At 42.7% G+C, this 23,201-nt stretch overlaps 3 protein-coding genes across 3 annotated transcripts; 2 read left to right on the top strand and 1 right to left on the bottom strand.

Moving 5' to 3' along the window:
- Nucleotides 1-499: 499 nt before the first annotated feature.
- c5h1orf50 (chromosome 5 C1orf50 homolog) lies at nucleotides 500-4,240 on the top strand. Its single transcript, XM_084927454.1, has 5 exons — nucleotides 500-714; nucleotides 1,683-1,798; nucleotides 1,899-1,985; nucleotides 2,064-2,195; nucleotides 3,010-4,240. Exons 1-5 carry the CDS (start codon nucleotides 666-668, stop codon nucleotides 3,193-3,195), a joined length of 570 nt encoding a protein of 189 aa, XP_084783580.1. The 5' UTR covers nucleotides 500-665; the 3' UTR covers nucleotides 3,196-4,240.
- Nucleotides 3,937-9,337, bottom strand: ap5b1 (adaptor related protein complex 5 subunit beta 1). Its single transcript, XM_084927452.1, has 3 exons — nucleotides 8,625-9,337; nucleotides 7,470-8,264; nucleotides 3,937-6,334 (listed from the first exon to the last, which is right to left on the bottom strand). Exons 1-3 carry the CDS (start codon nucleotides 8,760-8,762, stop codon nucleotides 4,436-4,438), a joined length of 2,832 nt encoding a protein of 943 aa, XP_084783578.1. The 5' UTR covers nucleotides 8,763-9,337; the 3' UTR covers nucleotides 3,937-4,435.
- Nucleotides 9,338-9,685: 348 nt separating this feature from the next.
- On the top strand, nucleotides 9,686-21,972 carry nuf2 (UF2 component of NDC80 kinetochore complex). Its single transcript, XM_084927451.1, has 13 exons — nucleotides 9,686-9,907; nucleotides 14,465-14,539; nucleotides 14,966-15,042; nucleotides 17,209-17,270; nucleotides 17,450-17,547; nucleotides 17,883-17,956; nucleotides 18,549-18,642; nucleotides 18,728-18,790; nucleotides 18,877-19,014; nucleotides 19,099-19,239; nucleotides 21,208-21,383; nucleotides 21,513-21,648; nucleotides 21,720-21,972. The coding sequence occupies exons 1-13, from the start codon at nucleotides 9,785-9,787 to the stop codon at nucleotides 21,825-21,827; spliced, it is 1,365 nt and encodes a 454-aa protein (XP_084783577.1). The 5' UTR covers nucleotides 9,686-9,784; the 3' UTR covers nucleotides 21,828-21,972.
- Nucleotides 21,973-23,201: the final 1,229 nt, after the last annotated feature.

Here is a 23,201-nt window from a genome sequence, read left to right as displayed (position 1 = left end):
ACAGAGGATTTTAATTTTGTCACAATAGAAAAAAACTTACCAAAAAATTGTTCACTTACCAAAAAAATGAAACTAAGCACGCAATGTATTATGGGGAACGTAGTATGCGCGAGGAAGATAGAGCGAAAACAATAAAAATACATCTTTTAGTGAAAGTGTCAGCTTTAATGTGAGCTTTAGCTAGGAGCTTTTAAGTGCAGTCTGACTCAGTGAAAAGTGGAGCACAGCTTCCGTTTTATGTGTATTAAACAACTTCGTATATTTCTTAACATTGACATATCTTCATGTTTAAATGCTCTGTCTCGTGTCGACCTGCTATTTGAGAGCCTGAAAGAACAAGCGTAAATGTAGTGAAGTACGAAATACAGAATATAAAAGTTTATATCATTATTAATCCCAATACATAATTATATTAAAACAAAACAAATTCATAATCACAAGTAAGCTAAAATTAACTGTATAATTAAATGTATTTTTAAAAGGCATAAATACGGACAACTATTTTGAGCAGAACGGGGCGGAGATTAGGACCCAGTGATCCCTACAGTATTTTTAGTTGAATACGAGTTGGTTGCAAAACAGGCAAGTGGACAGTCTACAGATAGGTTGTGGTTATTGATATTACTCGAGAGAGGAGTTTATAGTAAAACTTCAAGGAAGACAACATGGACAGGACGGTCAGCCTGCCTAACCAGCCCGAGAAAACCACAACAGGTAACACATGTACACACTTGATCAAAAATCTCATGTGAATCCTTTTTTTTTTTGTCGCACAACTTTTTTCTCGGTTATCTGACTGTACGCACTGTCACACGAGCTGACCCTCTGTTTAAGTAAAAACTGAACTGTACTCGCAACTAGACACTCAAGTTCATGCTGAGCGTGTGGGTTGGCATTTTCTAGAGTTACATTACATGCGTAACCAGTGCAGTCTGCGAGGCGGGGGACCGTGTGCATTTAAAATAATTTGGTGTTAGTGTTTTAATAACATTATTGTGTCACATGTGAGGAAGTGTTCAGAGGTAGGACTCCTGTAGCTTTTCGTATAGAAGCTGCTCCCAGCAGGTTAACCCCGTCTCTACATCTAGTTTAAAACTTTAGACGTTAGAAAGTTGTAATAAATGTGCTGAGACAAAGGTTGTTTGATCTTAAAGGTACTGCAATTCTGAAATGATAATTATTATTTTTCTATGAACCTCTGTAATACCAGTCATCATTATTAGGGAGGAGAAAATGTGATATATCAGTAAGACTGAAGACTGAAGAACAAGTTTCCCCCGATACATATACACACACACACACACACACACACACACACACACACACATATATATATATATATATATATATATATATATATATATATATATATGTGTGTGTGTGTGTGTGTGTGTGTGTGTGTGTGTGTGTGTGTATATATATATATATATATATATATATACACACACACACACACACACATGAATGAAACGTTTAGGTAGTAAATACTAATTTACAATAGATATATTGGCTATATGTGTTTACATAAAGTGTGTAAGCTATGCTGGGGGAAAAAAATAAAATAAAAAACAATGAATTCTTTATTTAGCAGATTTTCAAATGTGCCATGAAGGCACCACCATATTTAAGAAACAATTTACTATTTAGTTTTTCATTTTTATTTTATTTTTATTTTTTTGCAGTGACTCTGGTTGAGAGCAGCAGTGCTCCCAGTGGGCTGGAACTGGTTAGTTCCTACCAGACCAACAGAGTTGGAGACCCCATGAATCTGGTTGCTCTTGCAGAGCAAGTCCAGAAGGTGTGGATTGGACTCAGTTTTTGTTATTTTTTAACTTTCAGGTTATTCTCATAATGAATATGTGTTATATCTGAATATGTGTTTTGTTTTCCCCCCCCAGGGAGATGAGTTTGTAAAAGCCAATGCCTGCAACAAACTGACAGTCATTGCAGACCAGATCAGATACCTGCAGGAGCAGGCGAGGAAGGTAAGAGCCGTGCACGCTGGATGAGCTGCATGGTCACGTTGCTCTGATCTAAAGGCAACATATTTGCTTCTCTGCTAGGCTTTGGAAGAAGCCAAAAGAGACTCTGAACTGCACCACGCTGCCTGTAACATTGTGAAAAAGCCAGGCAACATCTACTACCTCTATCAGAGGCCATCGGGACAGAAATACTTCTCCATCCTCTCTCCTATGGTAGGCACCAGCCTTGTTCATGTTATGTCAGCCCAGACTGACAGCAGTTACAAAACTCCAGTACAGCAGCTGTTACAAAACTCCAGTACAGCAGCTGTTACATCACACACGTGAATACTCAACGTGACGCTGCACGTCTGTGTGTTAGTGTTCAAAGGTTGTGCAGCCAGAAGGGAGCTGATAAATCAGATGATCAGGTTGCTCAGGTTGGATGTGGCTGGTTACGCTGCAGCTGTGGATGGTTTTGGAAGCACAAACTGGTTTTAAGGAGATTAACTTTTTCAATTGTAAATGTAAAACATTTGTTAAAAAAATGTAGCAGGATAAGCTTTTTAGAATTTTATCCAATTTGGATAAAACTCCTAAGTTTTTTGTTTGTTTGTGAATTAGAGATACCGCCAATGCTACTCTTTTTCTTTCTTATTCGATTCCTTAGCTCCTGGTTTCTGCCCGTACCAAATACTGATCTGATACCAGCGTTACACCAATAAACTGTAACCCGAAACTAGAAATCATTATGTGTAAAGCAGCATGTGGCTAATAAATGACAACAGGACTAAAAAAAAAAAAAAAAAAAAAAGTGAATCTGACAGAATCGTGATCAGAGCTTTTCTGTTACTTCACCTCACTGGACTGTAGTTTGTATTTACGTGAAATCGTTTTACAAACATAAAGAAAAGCTGTCGGTATTGCAGACTTTGATGTGCTGAACGTTAGCAAACTAAAGGACAATGAAGAGAGTTTCCTTCATGGTGGATTTTTGATCTCAAAACATATTCTATTTATTATGACAGTCCTCTCCTCTCCTCCACAGGAATGGGGTCCAAGCTCCCCTCACCCATTTCTTGGTGCATTCAAACTTCAACACGACATGTCGTGGACCCCCTTCGACGAGGTGGAGAAGAGAGACGCGGAGCTTGCCATCATGGACAAACTCGTCAGCCAGCAGACAGCCTTACCTACGTACACAGGACCCAACTTCAGAGGCCTCACTGAATAAAGAACAGACTGCTCCAACTTGTACACACTGGGCTTTTCAAGGACATGAGCCAGATGCTAACGCTAGTCTTAAAGGATTCCAGAACTGCTCGTGTCAGTCACAAAAGCTTCACCGACTTTCTTATGTTGCCTTAAGGACACAACTTGTTAAGTTTATGTTTGTACACACACACACAAATCTTTTCTAAAAGTGAAAATCTCTGATAGACTGTGTCTGGACACTTTTACTGTATAAGAGCATTTATTAGAACTCGTGTAGCAGAATATTCCACCAACATTCAGCACAAGGATCAGATATAAAGCTGCACCACAGAGCTCATCCAAAAACACAAGAAGCTGACATCCAGCTTTTCTCACCAAAAGGAATTGTACTTCTGCGTCTCATGTTAGTACAGCATCAGTCTGCAATTTATCAGCAGAACCACTCCGAAAGGTTTAGCTTTTTAGCACCATTAGTGGTGAAACAAGGCACCTTATCCAGCTGTATTCTTGAAACTTGGGCTCTTGATTAAAGCCCAACTGTAAGACAATATTGATATATGGTGATTAAAAAAAATCCAATATTTTTTTTCATGCACACAAAAGAGATTTCCCAAATGTGCTATGTGTAGTTATTTATGAGTGAGGACTAGGATAATGTGACAACTTACTTGTTTATGGTCTGACTGCACGAGTCAGCTGGTTGTCGTCCCTGTGGCATTTCCATCAGTGCCCTCTAGTGGACAAACTACAATGTCAACACTTGTGGTTGAAGCATGTTTCTCCGGTGTCTTTATTTTTTCTAGCTTTTCAGCCAAAAGAGAGAAGACTACTACCAATATTTAGACCAATGGCTAATACATGGCAGGGTTCGGGATGTTCCTAATGATTAGTTTACTGTTTAACATCACTGTACAGTAATCAAATATGGCCACTGTTAATATAAACAATTGCATTACTGGTACAGAAGTGAGGGCAACAATGGTTAATTATCTGGTTGATGAGTTTGCACACTCGTAAGTTATAAATTGCCTTTTCTTAAAAATAAAATAAAAGTGTAAAGATGAGATTTTTTTGTCTCCAGAAAATAAACTGTCATTTCATGTTTGTTTAATTGCATATCAACAAAATCAAAGTGCTTTTTCTTCATTTTAAATCAACTGTCCCCAGTCAGTCCCATTTACATCTTACTTTGAAAAATATGGATGTTAAAAGTGCATTTCCATTTTTAAAAGAAATCAGCCCACTATTGTCCATCACAGTCAGCTGAGCGTGTCTTCCTGTAATGATGTAATTTTTAGAAGGTAAGAGTTAATATGTGACAGAAGCTCCCAGTTATCCGTGGCAATGTTGAAGTGCACGGCATCCTCCTCTGAGCTTACCTTCAACAGGATGTGAGAGCGTGGTGGGAGGAAGAAGAGCACTTTGAATTCTTCTTTATGTGACGCGTCTGATATGAGGAAGGGGAGGAAGTGCTTTTCCACCAGTGTATTTAGAGCTGTTTCCTTCAGCTGGCAGCAGAATAGGCTCATAGCACTGTCTCCGCTCTCTGAGCAGATTTCATCCCACAAACCCTCGAACACGCTCAGTGTGCCGCCTCGTCCCCAGTTTGAGGGGACAGGCAGAGGCAGGAAAGTTTGCTGGAAAGCCACATGGATGTCAGGTAGGGTGGTGTGCCATGTATGGCCATCTGGAGCGGTGAAGATGGCGCTGGCGTGGAGGCTGGTAGGGTAAGGCTTCCTGGGCTTCAGTGTTAGCTGAACTATGGCCGACGGCCTCTCTCTGAGAAGACATGGGACGCTGATGTCACCCAGCTCCTCATAGTGATGGTCTGTGAGGCTGAAGTGAAGGCGGATGCTAAAGAGTTGATCAAAGTGAGAGTCATGAGAGTTGATGTGGACCAGCTGGTACTGTAAGGTGATCTCTGAAGCAAAGCTGGAGTCACTGAATTGATCTCTGTAGGCCTCCACCGATGCACTCGCTTCCCCCGGGCCTTTCTGTACTTCATTTGAATTTATGTCTCCTGCTCGTGGCTCAGGAGGGGCCTCGATCAGCCTGAATACAGCTCTCTCTGTCTGCTGGATGGTCAGTGTGCTCGTCAGCCCCTCACCTATGAGGCAGGACAGTGACTGCTTTTTGTCCTGACGCCCTCCCTCTTCCATGCCCTGTGCCAACACCCCAGCCAGCTTCTCCCTTGACAGCGTGGTCAGGAGGGTGTAGTAGAGACGGGCGTGGTCCTGGATCTCCATGTCTGCGTAGTGGCAGACGAGGAGCTGCAGGACGTCAGCCAGAGGAGTCAGCAGCGAGTCCAGACTTGGGTGGACGAGCAGATGGCGGCAGACCCTGAGGATGTCGTTTCCCAGACGCCAATCACCACCTGTGCACAACGAGGATGACGAGGGAGTGATGATGCTGGAGAGGAAGGTGAGGGTGCTTTGCTGGATGATCTCTCCTTCCTCCGCCACTCGGGCCAGCATCTTGAGGTGCCGGCTGAGGTCGTGTGAGGTGAGCTGGGTTAGCGGAGCCTCAGTAATGACCCTCTGCAGAGCTTTGAGGAGCCCCACAGACCAGCTGGACTCAGACAGTCTGTCCTGGGTCTGGTCAGCCAGGTTGATGAAATGTGGAGCCAGCTTGGTGTGGTTGAGGTAGAGCTGACACAGCTGCTTGGTCAGGTCGTTGGAGTAACGCTCCACGTGGCAGAAATAATACAGGAAAAGGAAGGCCGCTCTGAAGAAGGTGACGACGAGCTCTCTGCTACACCCGTTCTCCACCATGCTCAGCAGCGAGCTCAGGTGCTCGTAGAGGTAGGCCAGCCCCTGGCCTCCCTGGCCTTCCTCCCCCTCCTCCAGGTACACCAGGGATAGCATGTTGAACCGGGCGAGCAGGGTGGTGCTGTCATTAAACACGGTGGGAACCAGAGCTGAAGCGAGCTGCGGCGTGAGGAGCACAGGGAGGGTCTCGTCACCGTCGCCGCAGCTGATGGGCCGGTTCTCCGGGAAGTGCAGGATGCAGTCCATGTAGAAGAGTTTCTCAGGCGTGCTCAGGAGCAGGTGCTGGGAGAGCACCACTAGCCGTTTGAGGATGAAGGCTTCGTCTTCAGAGCTGAACAGGCTGTCTGTGAAGGCACACTTCAGCAGCAGAGTGGCATGAAGGAGGCTCACCTGACGGCATGAAAAACACCAAAACAATCAGACTCATCACATCCCAAAACTTACCAAAGGGAAAGACAATTTGTTTTATTAAAAAGAAAAACAGAAAACACATATTTGGCAGTAATCAATAACAAGTTTTTAGAATAAATCATGTTTTGAATTGAAACGATCAGACTGAAACAGAAAAATGTCTTCTTTTAACAATAGCCCATTACTCCACACAATGAGGCCTGTGGATATTCCACGCACCTCAGTTCTGTTTTGTTAACCTTTAATTCAAGTATGTAATCTCATTACGGTGGCTGCTGTAGAACACGTTTTAGTCAAGAGAGATCAAAACCATGAAATATAAGCTGTGTCCCATAACGGCCGCGGCAGGCTGGCGTTATGTGGTGTTTGTGTAAAAAGCACATTTTTGTATACACTATATATTAACATATATGAATAGTAACACTTGGAAATAAATTAGGTCATAAAATGTAAATGACTTCAATTCAGAACATGAGGCTCGAGGCGAGGAGAAAGAGGGTGTCGTTTCATTATGATAGTGGTGGTTTTGTCGCTTTGTGTTGTGTTTTCTGTGTCTTTGCTGGAGGGGACCCCTTCTCTGACGATAAAACATGTAAGGTGCTTCATATAATGAGTCTGAAGGTGCAGGAATAAATTGAAATGTTCCTCCACAACATGCAAACAACTACTACTTCTCTTCTCCTCCGCCTTTGACGTCTTACGTATGTGACTGGTCTCTAGGCAAACAGGCAAAACTTGATTTGTTCAAAATATGGCGTGGGATCAGGGTGGTTTCCTCATCAAATTGTTGGAAGATGTAATTACACACTAATCAATATATATTGATGAGTATAATATTCTTTTTTTCCCCCTATTAAATAACTTTAAAATTGACTGACGGTACCTTCAAAGTTGAGGACAGACACCAACATATTTTATCTTGTAGAACAAGACATGCAAATGCTGAAAGACTTTTAACCACACACTTTCAGCCGTCTAACCAAAAACCCAGTCAGATTATAAACAAGGAACTAGAAGTGCAAAAACGCCAACTAATTTCCTGCTTTAAGGAATCACAGCACTTCATCCTTTACTGATTCCCCTCCCCCTTCAATTCATTCCATGTAACACAAACCTCACTAGTGCCCAGGAGCCGCAGCAGGTGAGTCCTGAATATAGCTGGAGGGACTCCAGGCACCATGGCAACCACCTCTGTCAGTCTATGTAATAGTGTAGCCTGACACAGAGGAGTGAGCAGGTAGGACTCATCCAGGAGGGTGGAGAGGACTGATCGCAGCTCCTTACAGTCAGGGCCGGTGTGCAGAGTTGGTACTGTACCCATGGGTCCCAGGATGAGAGAAGACAGTATGGCTGAGTCCTTGCTGCTTGCCAGGCCTGACTCCTGGTCTGCTTCCCATGCAGCTGATGTGTTCCCTCCCAGAAGGGCTTTAAGGTGCTCAGCACCAGCTCCTGTTTCCTGGGTGAGCTGATAGATGGCATTTCTTAACACCAGAGTGTAAAGCTCTGCGTAAGCCTGGTGGAGCCTCGATGTTTCCTGCTGCCAGAGCCCACCCAAGAGCTCAAGGCGCTGGGAGAGGAGGCCGGGGCAGCAGGCCTCCAGTTCCCGCAGGCACTCGCAGGCTATTGCCCGAAGAGGACGCTGGCTGCCATCCGTATGGATGTCGCTGGTGTCCTGGGCTATTTGAAGGAGCACATCCAGAAAGTCTAGAGATGCACGGGAGTGGCTCTTCACACAGGAAGTGCAGATGAGGACGGAGGTGAGAGCCAGGAGGAGGTGACAACGAAACTGGACAGACTTAGGAGGACACTGGGCGAACACTGACATGAGCTCCAGGGCTGTCTCCTCACCCACAGAGTCCGAACAACACAGCAGGGTGGGGTGCTCACACAGCGGCGATAGCAGGAGGATCTGCGAGTGGGAAACACATAGAAGATAAGAACACTGCACACAAAAACATTAGCTTGCCTGGCCTTCCGCCAGGTTACTGCCACAAATCCTTAAAAAAAACAGCAAGTCTGTAAGTACAGTCACATATATGTTACTGCTTTACATTTTCAAACTTCTCCGTATCCCATAGCTACCAAACAACACAGTTTGCTCGTTGCTGTCTTGCGAATGTAGAGAGTCAAACACGGCTAATTTAGTGTCAGTGGCTAAGGTACACACGTCCCAGAGCGAAATAAGGGAACAGACAATGAATATGACACACTGCACTGTACATGTTTGCCAGCTGACACAATACCGACGCTTTCTGTTCACTATATTTACCTTAACGCTGTAAGTGGCTCTGTCATCGCGGAGCTCGCGGAGCAACTCCGCCAGGAAAGCCTCCGCGGTGGTCCCGGAGAGGAAGCCGGACGGTCTGCGGGAGAAAGCAGAAATCCTCTCGGCCCAGTTCGCCGCCATTGTCTCTCAAATCCAAAACTTTATCGGCTTGCAAGTTATCATTTCAGGAACTGTTACTGAAATCCGCTGCTAGCAAAGTTGTCTTTGAGAATTAAAGAAACCAGGCTTCGCAAACATCCAGCATCCACTGTTGATAGTTGCCGTTTCCGTATTGTGTCACGCGCACATTTAATACTTGCAGTGCTATATTTACCGCCCCCTGCTGCTTTGGAGGATATATCCAAAGGAAAAAAAAAATTAAAACCAAGGCATATCTCTAAAGAGCGACTGGCTGTGTCCAAATTCAGGGGTAGCATGCTTCGAAGGATCCACCCTACCCCTGAATTTGCTACCCTCGAATTAGGACACAGCCACTGAATGTAGAATCCCAGTCAACTAAGCTCAGTGCCTCAGTTCCTTGAAAGAGTATAGTCAGAAGTGCATCAGAAGCTCAGGAAACAGCATGGTCCTCATTAAAAAATGTAACATGTCATGATTCTGTGTGATAAAGTGAGATTTCATTTTTCATATGAAAAACCCGAGCATAAAACAGCGAGGGAAACTTTTAAATTTTAGTCTCGCCACCACATTGACAACATCTTAACTACAGGGTTCTTGTTTGTATCTTTGTTTGTTTTTTGTTGTTGTATTTTTCTGAAGGAACTCATCATATAAATACACAGAAAATAATAATAATAATAATAATTATTATTATTATTATAATAATAATTATTATTATTATTATCATTGTTGTTGTTGTTATATCATTGTTATTATTATTATTATCATTATTATTATTATAGTTGTAAATTTGCTACTGTTTAATTTTCTTAATTGTCACCCGAATCAAAACAGTCACTTGGTTTAAGCGCTAGATGGCGCTAGTACATAAAGTAATATTTTACTCACAACAGAAGAATGACGTTAACCAATCAGATCTACCGACTGCAAATAAATAAGGAAGGCGCCAATTTCTTCCGTTGGCTGGAGTTGACGTTTTCAGTTCTTTGCAGTCTCTTTATTTTTCCAATTTATTTGCGACAATGGCTGAAAACACTTTTCCTGTATACACAGCGGATGCGATAGTGAACTTTTATCGAACTGAAGTTCTCACTGGTCAAGAAGCAAAACACTTTACAAAGAGCGACTTGACTCCTCATCCAAAGGTAAGGTCCGCTTGGTGTTACAGATTCTACCTACAAAATGTTCCGCGGTTTAGAAAAAAAGGTAAAGCCAGGAAAGGCAAATTACATAATGAGCTGGAAAGGCTCATTGTTATTTCATTTTAGATTTGGTATTACGGGCCAAATTAATATGTATGTTCCATTATTTGTGTGTGTGTGTGTGTGTGTGTGTGTGTGTGTGTAAGCCAAAAGAAGATTGGCTTAAAGTAAGGGAAGTTAACTTAATAGAACCTGGGACCATTTCGTGGCCTTTGCGTTTTCTAATTCCACGCCATTTTCACTGTGTTTAATGGAATATAGCCAAATTTTCAAAAATGTATATTTTTTTTTCATTTTATTTTAAAATTTCAGTCTGAGTTTCTTAAATGAGCTTAAATGGCTGAGCTACAGACATACATCCACTATCGAACCTCGTGGCCGATTTCTGCCCCATTGAAACCCATTATAAACGCTATTTTTCATACCACCATTATTTTAACAATGGTTAATGTGATTCTCGCAGTTATGGTGCCATTTTGGAGTCCGGGCCTTAAAATTGTGTTTTTTTTTTCATTTGTCCACCAGATGGCGCCATTTACCCACATTTAACGCCTGCAGGAAAATCCCACATTTACAGCAGTGTCCTCCTGTTCAAATGATAAGCGTGGGTCACTGGCACTGTTGGATAAAGGCATGTGTTTCTTTAAAAAAAAGGTGTGTGTGTGTCTAACCTCAGAAAAGAGTGTGATTCTAACTTCAAAACATTTTTTCCTCCACTGTAATGCAAACAAATCAAATATAAAACCAAGGATCAAAACCAAGTTTCACTTTGTTTTGTCTGCAAGCTCGGGTTGTTTACGCAGCTGCACTAAAGCCGTGGTTATAAGTAGGAGATGTAGCGCGGGAGTAGTTCTTTTTCACAATGGCACGGTACTATACCACTAACGAGGTTTTGGAAATGGTGCTTGACCCTGATCGCGAGGATGGCTCCGCGTCTTCATCGGAGGATGGCTCCGCGTCTTCATCGGAGGATGGCTCCGCGTCTTCATCGGAGGATGGCTCCGCGTCTTCATCGGAGGATGGCTCCGCGTCTTCATCGGAGGATTCTGGAGATGAAGCAGAAAATGTATCGGAGGTGGAAACGGAGGAGCTGGATTCCAGTTCATCTGGAGGAGTGTCGTCCGAAAATGAGAGTGGAGAGGGAGACGAAGAGCCAGCAGAGTGGACGTCTAAAAACAGAAGTATTGTGTGGGCTCCCACAAATTCCCAGACGTTCCGTTATGTCCCAGTAGCCACGGGACTCATCCCAGGGCCCACACATTACGCTACTGCGCGAATTAGCGACCCAAAGTCCAGCTTTGCGCTGTTTCTCACAGACGAAATGGTGACGATCATAGCGTCGATGACAAATCTTCAAGGACGACGCACGATCGAAGATTGGAGAGACGTGGACGCAGATGAAACAAGAGCTTATGTGGGATTGCTGATTTTGTCCGGTGTGTACCGTTCACGAAACGAGTCATCGCACAGCCTCTTTAGTGAGAAAACCAGACGGCGGATTTTTCGGGCCACCATGTCAGTAAAAAGATTTCATCACATCACCAGGGCGTTGCGCTTTGATGATAAACTTTCCCGACCTCGACGCCGTGGTGACAAACTCGCTCCAATACGCAGAGTTTGGGACATGTGGGTGCACCGGCTCCAGATGCTATTCTGCCCGGATACAGACGTGTACGTGTGTGTGTGTGTGTGGGTGTGTGGACGAGCAGCTTGTGCCATTCAAAGGCAGGTGCGGATTTAGGCAGTACATGCCAAAAAAGCCTGCAAAGTACGGCCTGAAAGTTTGGGCACTATGCGATGTAAAGACGTCATACGCCTGGAAAGTGCAAGTATACACAGGCGGAGATCAATCAGGGAATGAGAGTAGTGCTGGAGATGACAGATGGGCTCAAGGGACACACCGTCACTTGCGACAATTTCTTCACCTCCTTTCCTCTGGCAGATGCGCTACTAAAGAGTAAGATGGCCCTGGTTGGCACAACTAGAAAAAATAAGCCAGAGCTTCTGCCAGTTTTGCTCCAGACAAGAGGGAGAGAGGTGCACTCCTCAATCTTCGCCTTCAAGAAGAAGCACACCCTGGTATCTTACGTCCCCCGACGTGGAAAAAACGTCGTCCTCCTGAGCACAAAGCACCGCTCTCCATCCATAACCGATGACAAGAGAAAGCCAAAAATAATAACTGAGTACAACAAATGTAAAGGAGGTGTCGACAACCTTGATAAGGTAGGTGTTACCACACTTCTGATAACCAGTTGTCTGCTTGACATTTATTCAGCTGTGTAAAAACTATAACTTTAATCTCAGCCAAACCAATTTACTCAGGAACAAATAAAATACTGAAAAAAGCCAAACAATAACATTTTTAAGTTATCTAAGTGACTTATGTATGTTTAACCTGAGTAGCAAAAGACCGCGGTGGGTTTGAAAACGATTTGCCGGGAGTCCGGTGTTCTCACGGGCTCTAGTGAGCCTGTAACCCCAGCTAGCTATCGAGTTAGTGGGTAACAGACGTCTCCGAAAACGTCGGAGCGCTTTTGAAAATATGTGGTGTCTTGATAAACTGAGCAGATATTTGAGGTTTACACAGCTACATTCTCGCCTAAAAATATTTTAGACGTTTATTTTGTGACCCAGAAAGAATAATAAGAGTAACATTAAAACTAACTAGCTGCCGCCATTGTTGGAAACTGAGCTGGGCTGCGCTATGAATTCTGGGACAGAGCTACTTCTTCTTCTTCTTCGGGGTTTAACGGCAGCTGGCATCCTTGTACATGCAGTGCTGCCATCTTCTGTTTCAGTCCGTTATTACACTCTTAAATCCTACTACTTATTCCTGCGTCTTTTGTGATCTTACAAAGCTTCAAACGATGCGTCGACTATTAAATCAGTCGTCGACAATTTTGATAGTCGACGTAATCGTGGCAGCCCTACATAGGTTTAATGTATTTTGGTGGTTTTGGTTTTTTTGTTAGGCTGTCGGCACCTACTCATGCAGGAGGCGCACGGGACGGTGGCCATTGACCCTATTCCACCACCTGCTTGATGTTCCCCTCTATAATGGCTACGTCTTGTGGAACGAAATCGACCCATCATGGCATCGGGCCAAAACGCACAGGAGGAGGCTATACATCGAGGAGGTGGGCGAGATGTTAGTCCAGCCATGGATCGCGAAGAGAGGGTACCTTCCCCGCGCATCGCTCGCAGCAGATTTGGTGAGAAGTGCGCAGACTGCTGCTGCTGCTGCTGCAGGCCCCTCTTCAGGCACTCAAACGAAAAGCAGGAGACAATGCCAGTTTTCCGACAAAAGAAGAAGAGTTGTGACCGCCTGCTGCCACTGTGGAAAAGTCACATGCCGAGACCACAGTCTTTCCATTTGCAGCATCTGCTCCACCTGAGCAGGACTGTCACGCCCCCGCCTCCCTGCCCGCCCCTTCCCTGCGCCTCCCTGCCCGCCCCTTCCCTGCGCCTCCCTGCCCGCCCCTTCCCTCTCTCTTTTTTTACTCATTCTTTCTCTCATACCTTTCCCCATTCCCAGCAGTATATATGTTCATGTTCATTGTTCCAAAATAAATGTTTTTCTGTTTCAAAGTGAACTTGTATTTTTATTTTCATACACAACAAGGTAATAAGCATTTGGTGGTAATAAGCAATAAGTAAGTAATTTACTGTGCTCCTGCAAAAAAATAGTAATTGATCAAAACAAATGTTGGTGCAAATATTTGACCCATCTAAAGGCCTAATTATAATAACAATCAAATATTACTTCCAATGTATCTTATGGAAAATTTTTTATGTTTTTTCTGTTTAAAAAAAGTGCCCTCATGTACCCAAACTGGGATTTAAAGGGTTAAAACAATGAAAATATAATTAAAACTTGATATGGATATTTTAAGTAGAAGTAGTTTTGAAAGACTAACTCATTTAAAGTGGAAAAAAATATTGATATATAATAGTTTTAGAGCACTTTTTGGGGCGGGACCATTTTTGGTCCCGAGGACCACGAAAGGATGGATTTTGAGGTTCTACCAAGGGTTAAAATAGCTTGTTTCAGATAGAAGATAAATTGAGGGACTTCAGCAAGGTCCAGTATAGGATAAATAAGCATTATTTTGCATTTTGAATCATTCAAAGAATTGCGCTCAATTTTTTTTCTCAATCGACCCCTCTAACCAAATTTGTAAAACAGTAAACTATTCTGGTCTCAGTCACATTTACAAAGAAGTCAAATAATGAAAATACTCTTTATTCAGAGCCCTGACCCCAGGTCATTACTTCTGCACAGAACAAACTTTGCCCTTTGTTTCTTAAACTGAAATCATGTCTCAAAGAGAGACAAGATTTCAGGGGTAGCAGGAGGACCTCTTCTTGCACTCTTGGACACTGAAGAGTGAATGTAAGCCTCGGTCTGTTTGTCTTTTAGACATTCAGGTGGAAACATAGTGTCGAATATGATAAAGGATGAGAAAAAGATCATTAACAGAGCACTTTCCTCTCTTACAGCCAGAAGCAGTTCAGACCTTATACATGAGAGTGCTGCATCTCCTGTATCGTTTCAGGCCTGAGTGTCACTCCATGGTGAGTGTTAAATATCAAATTCCGCTTCTGCTCTAAAATGCTCAGACAGTGAATGTTCCTTCTCTTAGTTGGCTTGATGATGACGTCTTTTCTGCAGATCTGTGACCTTTTTGCAAGCTTGTATTTTAGTTCACAGTGAAGGAACGTGTTCAAATATGACACACAGCATCCAAGCCTTTATGTCTGCAGTGCTGTAGTTGAATTGATATGTGTGATCTGTCTTCATAGCAGTGAAAATGCTATCACTGACAGAAACATTTGAGTTTCTTTGACCGATCGGTCCGATACTGACCCACATTTTGAGTTTTCGAGAACCTTTTGAGTGTATGAATGTCAATTTCTGATGTGAGAGCAAATGCAACATGTTCAGTTTGCAGCTGATGTTTCTTTTGTCTGTGGCCTGGATTTGTAATTTGTTTTCCACAGGTTCCGCTTCTGGAGAACATTCAGTATCCAGCCTATCACGAAGGGGCAACTGCTATCATGAGTGTCTACACACGCATGTGAGTTTACCCATTTTCTGTCTGGGATATCAGGCCGCTTGGTTATAGCAGAAATTCCAATCACGATGACTGTGATGAGTGACAGTAACCTTGATTATTCAACACAGTTATTGAGACTGATGACACAGTGTGATCCTGTAGGCCACAGGTGTCGAACGCCAGGCCTCGAGGGCCGGTATCCTGCAGGTTTTAGATGTGTCCTTGATCCAACACAGCTGATTTAAATGGCTAAATGACCTCCTCAACATGTCTTGAAGTTCTCCAGAAGCCTGGTAATGAACTAATCATTTCATTCAGGTGTGTTGACCCACGGTGATATCTAAAACCTGCAGGACACCGGCCCTCGAGGCCTGGAGTTCGACACCCCTGCTGTAGGCAGTTAGGCCCTGGCTAGACTATGGTATATCATATGACTTCCTCCTATTACATTATTATCAGTTCACTGGGGCCAAATATCAATATTTCTATTACAAGTCCAACTCAGTAGAAGGTGGGAAGCTGTATAAAATGTAGATAAAAACTAGAGATGGACCGATCGGTCCGATACTGACCCAAATTACTGGATCGGATATCGGCGAGAAATAAAAAATGTAATCCGATCCATTAAATATCAAAAAAGCACCTCACAAAACTTGCTACACGGCGTAACTCGGCTCATAACCGTAGCACGTCGCAGCAGTATGCATCACGTGATAGAGCAGCTGTGTGTATTTGTAGCTTCACTACCAAACCAGCATTTCATCTCCGAGGAAGTTTTCCCAGAGAGAAGTAAAGCAAGTGTATAAGTTCATCTCTGAATGTTTGTAAAGCATTTTAGCGTTGAGCTTAACAACCGATATATGGAGCGACTGCCTCTCTCTCTCTCTCTCCTGCTGCTACTTCAATCGTGAAACTGCTTAATGATCAGCTGATCGGCTTTTCTGTCGTGAGTCCGTTTCTCGTCTTAGTTTTTGGCCCACTTCTCACCAGAAAGAGGAAACCAGCGGTTGAACAACAGCAGCACTATTAAGCTTGATAAGCTGTTGTTAGAATTTATTTAATATTACTTTCTACACCAGGATCTTTTTCTACGTAGCTGGTAACTGTGCAGGGGCGGATCTAGCAAAGTTTAGCCAGGGGGGCCGATAGGGCATGAACAGGGAAAAGGGGGCACAAAGACATACTTTTCTTTCTTATTCTCATTTAAAATGTCTAGCTTTTAATAAATAATTATCTGAATCTTACACCCAAAGTTTTAATCTGATGTAAAATATATAGTAGTCCATTACTGTATATAGTAACTGTTAAGTCTAATATACCCTAGTAAGCTATACTACTTTTTCCTTTGGGAAGATACCATCTGTGCAGTCTGCAATTCTGTTGAAGAAAGATGTTGAATCTATTTAATTATTCTTGAAAAAGAATTTATTTCTGTGCATTTTTCCCCCTGCATCAAATTAAATTTGATTACATCGATTAAGCATCATGAGGTGGAGGGTGGTTCCCTATTTTTTTTTTGCTGGGAGTTTGCAACCCTATTAGTTAGGTTGCTTAATATTTCTGCTAAGTACTCTTTAAAATACCAGAATAGGGAGGATGGAGTAGGTTTAAGTTTATTAGATTGATTGATTGGTTTTGCTGAACTATGAAATATTTTGGGCGCAGTGTATTTTTTACATACAGGTATAACAGAATAGCTTTAGTGTTGTTATTTATTTAAACTTGAGTGTAAACTTATACAAAATGCAGCAAGATATTAAAAAAACGTTTTATTGATTAAAAAACACACTATATCGGATTCATATCGGTATCGGCAGATATCCAAATTTATGATATCGGTATCGGACATAAAAAAGTGGTATCGTGCCATCTCTAATAAAAACAGAATGAATGAATCTGCAAATCTCATAAACCCATATTTTGTTCACATGGAACTTTATTGGGAACTTAACTGATGCATAACTATAATTGAATAATAATAATAAATGCACACCAACACTATAGTGAAGTAAAATGGAGAAATAAATGATTGTGCTGCAGCCTGCACCCTGAAATAAAGCAGAGAGGTTCAAACTGTAGATATTTTTGCATGTATGAGGGAACAAAGTGTAGAGTACACTGCTGGTTTTGTCTAATCTTAGTTTACAACTGTGAAATGTTTTTTGTGTGTTTATCGTTTCTTTCTAGGCGGCAGTTTCTGCCTATGTGTTTGGTGTTTGATTTTTCACTCAATGATCTGCTGGCTCCAAGTAAGTCTCACTGATTTCATTCAATAGTTTGTGGTTTGTATCTTGCATAAAATACCCCTCACACATTCAAATGTCTTTTTGTTTTTTATCAGCAGTCTAGATCTCCCAAATATTCAAATTTAGAGATTGTGTTTAATGTACAATTTCCTTTGATGATGATCTTGGCCTGATTTCTCCAGAAAAACAGAGGACTCTAACCATTCTGAGCGCCATCATGAACTTTCTCCACTTCAGAAAGCAGAGGATGGAGGTCGTCTTGGAGAAGCAGACTAAATTTGTATGTTTTCTTGGGGAACATAGAGAATTGTGTGGAATGGAGAGCAAAATAAAGGATGAACCTCTCCTCTGTAATACTGAACTAGCTTGGATAATTTTGCTGAGGGACAATTTTCAAGGCAGTCTTTTAAACGCAACATTTTGTTCTCATAAATGACTCCGATATGCATAACTGTACCCGTTTACTAAGACTTTAGACGACATGTTGCAAATCACTTTTAATCATGAGAGTAGAATATATTGCAAGAAGGTTCAGTACACTGGATTATTATTTTATATACCATTCCAATGTGTTTGTTAGCCTCGCAGTAATACTGTTGCTCTGTGTGTTTTCAGCGGGCAGACATGGACAGACTGCAGGCTTATACTAAAGGCATCAGGGAGGCAGAGAAGAAGATTGAGATGCTGACGTAAGTGGAGGAACGATTCTGTGACTTTTGTCGGTGTTGTTTGGTGTATGGCTGGAAAAACATGCCATCCCTGAAACAATCCAGGCCACAACCATTTAATAACATTTTTATGCTCATTAGTGGAGACAGCTGCTAATTTTTCCAGAAAGAAGAGCTAATCCAAGGCTGTCTGCTCCATCAGAACGCTTTCCTTTTGCTTAGGTTCAAAATGAGAAACTACAGACTGAATTTTTGTTTGTCTCACTCACAAGAAAAGATAACTCTGATCCCCGTGTGCCACTATAGGCAGATATTTAAGGTAAGGGATCCCTTACATTTCAACACAAGGTGATCCCTGTGTTAAAATGTGTCCCTGTCCAACAGGAATCTCCCACACAGTTTATGTGGCTGAGCTTCTACATGGAAAAGTAATGACATATGTTATATTTCCCGATCTCACTGTCTGGGAATGCACGATGTATGACCTTTTTTTTTTTTTTTTTATTATTTAAAGCAACAGAATGATTGACTAATAATCTATCAATTGTCTCTATTATGAGTAAATGAACAGTTATGCAGGCTAAGCACTGCACTTTGTCTTGTCCTTACTCAGGACCATCCCACCAGAGCAACAGGCTGAGGCTGATGAGCTGGCAGCCGCTCTCTCTGAGCTACAGGCCACCACCATGCATGAATACCAGGAAGTGGTAGGGGGTGATGAAGCATGCTCAGTGTAGTAAAAGGTATTGTGTGTGCCATCAGTAAATAAAAAAACAAAACACTTATTTTCAGAATGCCAAAAACGACAGCATCACAGAGTGGAAAGCTACGATAGCAGAGAAGACCCAGAAACTGGTAAACTGTCCGAGCACTTTACACTGTTGTCTGTGTGCACTCGGAGCTTTGAATGGCAAATATAAGTGCGAGTTTGTGTGCATCAGGCCCAGGTGAAGCTAGATGTCAGCAACCTGAAGGAAGACATCAGCAAACTGAAGTCTCAGATCGTGGAGTCTCCAGAGGAGCTGAAGAGCCAGATGGAGAAGATGAGGGAGAATGTGAAGAACATGAAGAACTCCATCGTGAGTGGAAAACGTCTTTGACTCCAAAAGCTGCTGCGTTGAGTTGATGTGTTTGTGATCCACGTGTATGATGGCTGTTTTCAGGAAGAAACAGACGAGCGTGTGGTGGAGCTGCAGAACATGGTGCAGGGTGTGACTCACACCGAGGCTGAGATCCAGCAGATGTGCAGCCTTCTGCAGGACCTGGAGAGCAGCATGAGCAACACCAAGCAGCGGCTGGAAGAGGTACAATGTCAGAGCAGCTGCTCTCTTCTTTATCTATACACACATAGACCGGATGTACAAAGTGGGACACCTGGAAGAAAATTATGTAATGTCTGTTTGATATTTTCTTTTCTATTCCTGAAGCTTTTGCTCACTGCCTATGAGCTTTTTTTTTTTATACACTGCGCTGTTGCAGTATATTGTTCTATTTAATTTAACATCAGACATATTTATTATCAGCATGGAGACGGTAAGTAGTTGTATACACACTTAAACGTTTGGGTATTGAGATTTGAAGAACTTGTCGGCCCAGCTGTGACTGACGGGAAGTTCTCTTCTTGTCAGAAGTTCATTAAAAGAAAGCAGCACAAAAACAATCAGCCTGTTAATCCAGTAACAAGCTGCCGAGCTGCAATGCTTGAGTAAATTGTTTTTGCTTTAAACAAATTGAAAGTCAAAGTAATACAGGGAGTGCAGAATTATTAGGCAAATGAGTATTTTGTCCACATCATCCTCTTCATGCATGTTGTCTTACTCCAAGCTGTATAGGCTCGAAAGCCTACTACCAATTAAGCATATTAGGTGATGTGCATCTCTGTAATAAGAAGGGGTGTGGTCTAATGACATCAACACCCTGTATCAGGTGTGCATAATTATTAGGCAACTTCCTTTCCTTTGGCAAAATGGGTCAAAAGAAGGACTTGACAGGCTCAGAAAAGTCAAAAATAATGAGATATCTTGCAGAGGGATGCAGCAATCTCAAAATTGCAAAGCTTCTGAAGCGTGATCATCGAACAATCAAGCGTTTCATTCAAAATAGTCAACAGGGTCGCAAGAAGCGTGTGGAAAAACCAAGGCGCAAAATAACTGCCCATGAACTGAGAAAAGTCAAGCGTGCAGCTGCCAAGATGCCACTTGCCACCAGTTTGGCCATATTTCAGAGCTGCAACATCACTGGGGTGCCCAAACGCACAAGGTGTGCAATACTCAGAGACATGGCCAAGGTAAGAAAGGCTGAAAGACGACCACCACTGAACAAGACACACAAGCTGAAACGTCAAGACTGGGCCAAGAAATATCTCAAGACTGATTTTTCTAAGGTTTTATGGACTGATGAAATGAGAGTGAGTCTTGATGGGCCCGTGGCTGGATTGGTAAAGGGCAGAGAGCTCCAATCCGACTCAAACGCCAGCAAGGTGGAGGTGGAGTACTGGTTTGGGCTGGTATCATCAAAGATGAGCTTGTGGGGCCTTTTCGGGTTGAGGATGGAGTCAAGCTCAACTCCCAGTCCTACTGCCAGTTTCTGGAAGACACCTTCTTCAAGCAGTGGTACAGGAAGAAGTCTGCATCCTTCAAGAAAAACACGATTTTCATGCAGGACAATGCTCCATCACACGCGTCCAAGTACTCCACAGCGTGGCTGGCAAGAAAGGGTATAAAAGAAGAAAAACTAATGACATGGCCTCCTTGTTCACCTGATCTGAACCCCATTGAGAACCTGTGGTCCATCATCAAATGTGAGATTTACAAGGAGGGAAAACAGTACACCTCTCTGAACAGTGTCTGGGAGGCTGTGGTTGCTGCTGCACGCAATGTTGATGGTGAACAGATCAAAACACTGACAGAATCCATGGATGGCAGGCTTTTGAGTGTCCTTGCAAAGAAAGGTGGCTATATTGGTCGCTGATTTGTTTTTGTTTTGTTTTTGAATGTCAGAAATGTATATTTGTGAATGTGGAGATGTTATATTGGTTTCACTGGTAAAAATAAATAATTGAAATGGGTATATATTTGTTTTTTGTTAAGTTGCCTAATAATTATGCACAGTAATAGTCACCTGCACACACAGATGTCCCCCTAAAATAGCTAAAACTAAAAACAAACTGAAAACTACTTCCAAAAACATTCAGCTTTGATATTAATGAGTTTGGGTTCATTGAGAACATGGTTGTTGATTTGTGTATCCATGTGGTTTGTGTGAATGAGTAGCACCAGGAGCTGATGGCTCAGTATGAGAAGAAGCAGAAGGAGCTGAAGAACCTGTGCATGGAGGAAGGCCAGCTGAAGCGAGCTTTGGGCATGAAGCAGGATAAGGAGTGCAAACAGAACATCCGCAGGCAGAAGAAGAGAGAGATGAAGGAGCAGCACGTTCAGGAAGTGTTGGGGTATTAACTTTAGTGGAGTTAATAAACGGCAAGATTCCTGATGCGGTAGATTCACAAGAGCATTGTATTTCCGAAAGACTTAAATGTGATAAACTGACATATTAAAAACCAAACTTAACTTTTCTGCAGGCAGTGTGACCAAATCCACCAGAAGCGTGAGGACATGGCTGACAAAATCCAAGAGATCTCCGCTGAGACGCAGAAGCTGAAGACCAGCATTAAGAGCCTGAGAGACGTGTGCAGCAAAGAGACAGAGAAGGCTCAGGTACAGGCAGCTCCCGTCTGCTCGCTGTTCATTCATAGTTTGAGAGTAACACGATCCCCTTCTGTGTCCAGGCTCTCTATGACACACTGTCCACATCCATGGATGAGCTCCACAAGAGGATTGAGATGCACACCATGGACCTGAAACTCAATCTAACAAAGATGTCTGCAAACTTCTAATCTCTCTCTTTTTTCTTTTTTTTTCTTTTTTTTTTTTTTTTGAAAACCTGTATTTACTAATCTGTCGGGTGTTTTTGTTTTTTTACTCTTGACTTTGTCTTTCTGAGTGTTTAAATTCTATAAATAAAGTTTGTACATTAATGAACTTGAATTTTGTCACGTTTTGACACATAAATAAAACCAGTCCAGGAAGACGACTGATGTCAAACATCAACCGACTAGTACAATACAACCTCACACAGCTGGACTGGCCATCAGCCCACCGGTGATTTTTCGTTTTTATGGGGCAATGTTGTTTGTAACGGTATGAACAATGAAAGGTGGTGGACTGGACAACTGGTTAATCAACTCTGGGCTGGACCAATTACAGCCGAGGTCAGATGCACCCTCCCCCTTGCTTGGGCAACGGTCCTGAAAGCAATTTCATCACAGACAAACAGAAGAAAACGGTACTGAGATGAAAAGGAATGCGATTTCTCCCATACTTAGCCTAGAATGCGTCTTTACGCTGGACAGCTGCCTCTTCTCCTCTCCCCCTCCCCCTCCTGACAGGGACTAGAAGGAGAGAGCATATTTCTCCTGTTTTGGCTTCCCTTCATTGGCTTCCTGTTAAGTCCAGAATTGAATTCAAAATCCTGCTCCTCACATACAAGGTCTTAAATAATCAGGCCCCATCTTATCTTAATGACCTTGTAGTACCATATCACCCTATTAGAGCACTTCGCTCTCGCTCTGCAGGCCTACTTGTTCCTAGAGTATTTAAAAGTAGAATGGGAGGCAGAGCCTTCAGTTTTCAGGCCCCTCTTCTGTGGAACCAGCTTCCAGTTTGGATTCGGGAGACAGACACTATCTCTACTTTTAAGATTAGGCTTAAAACTTTCCTTTTTGCTAAAGCATATAGTTAGGGCTGGACCAGGTGACCTCCCTTAGTTATGCTGCAATAGACGTAGGCTGCCGGGGGATTCCCATGATGCATTGAGTTTTTCCTTTCCAGTCACCTTTCTCACTCACTATGCATTAATAGACCTCTCTGCATTGAATCATATCTGTTATTAACCTCTGTCTCTCTTCCACAGCATGTCTTTTATCCTGTCTTCCTTCTCTCACCCCAACCGGTCGCAGCAGATGGCCGCCCCTCCCTGAGCCTGGTTCTGCCGGAGGTTTCTTCCTGTTAAAAGGGAGTTTTTCCTTCCCACTGTCGCCAAAGTGCTTGCTCATAGGGGGTCATATGATTGTTGGGTTTTTCTCTGTATCTATGAAGCGCCTTGAGGCGACTTTTGTTGTGATTTGGCGCTATATAAATAAAATTGAATTGAATTGAACTGTTGCTACTTCAATCATGAAACTGATCAATGATCAGCTGATCGGCTTTTC

Source organism: Perissodus microlepis, chromosome 5, assembly GCF_051167445.1.
Source record: "Perissodus microlepis isolate ML-2025 ecotype Zambia chromosome 5, ASM5116744v1, whole genome shotgun sequence".
NCBI lineage: Eukaryota > Metazoa > Chordata > Actinopteri > Cichliformes > Cichlidae > Perissodus > Perissodus microlepis.
This window is presented reverse-complemented; position numbering and strand designations above follow the sequence as displayed.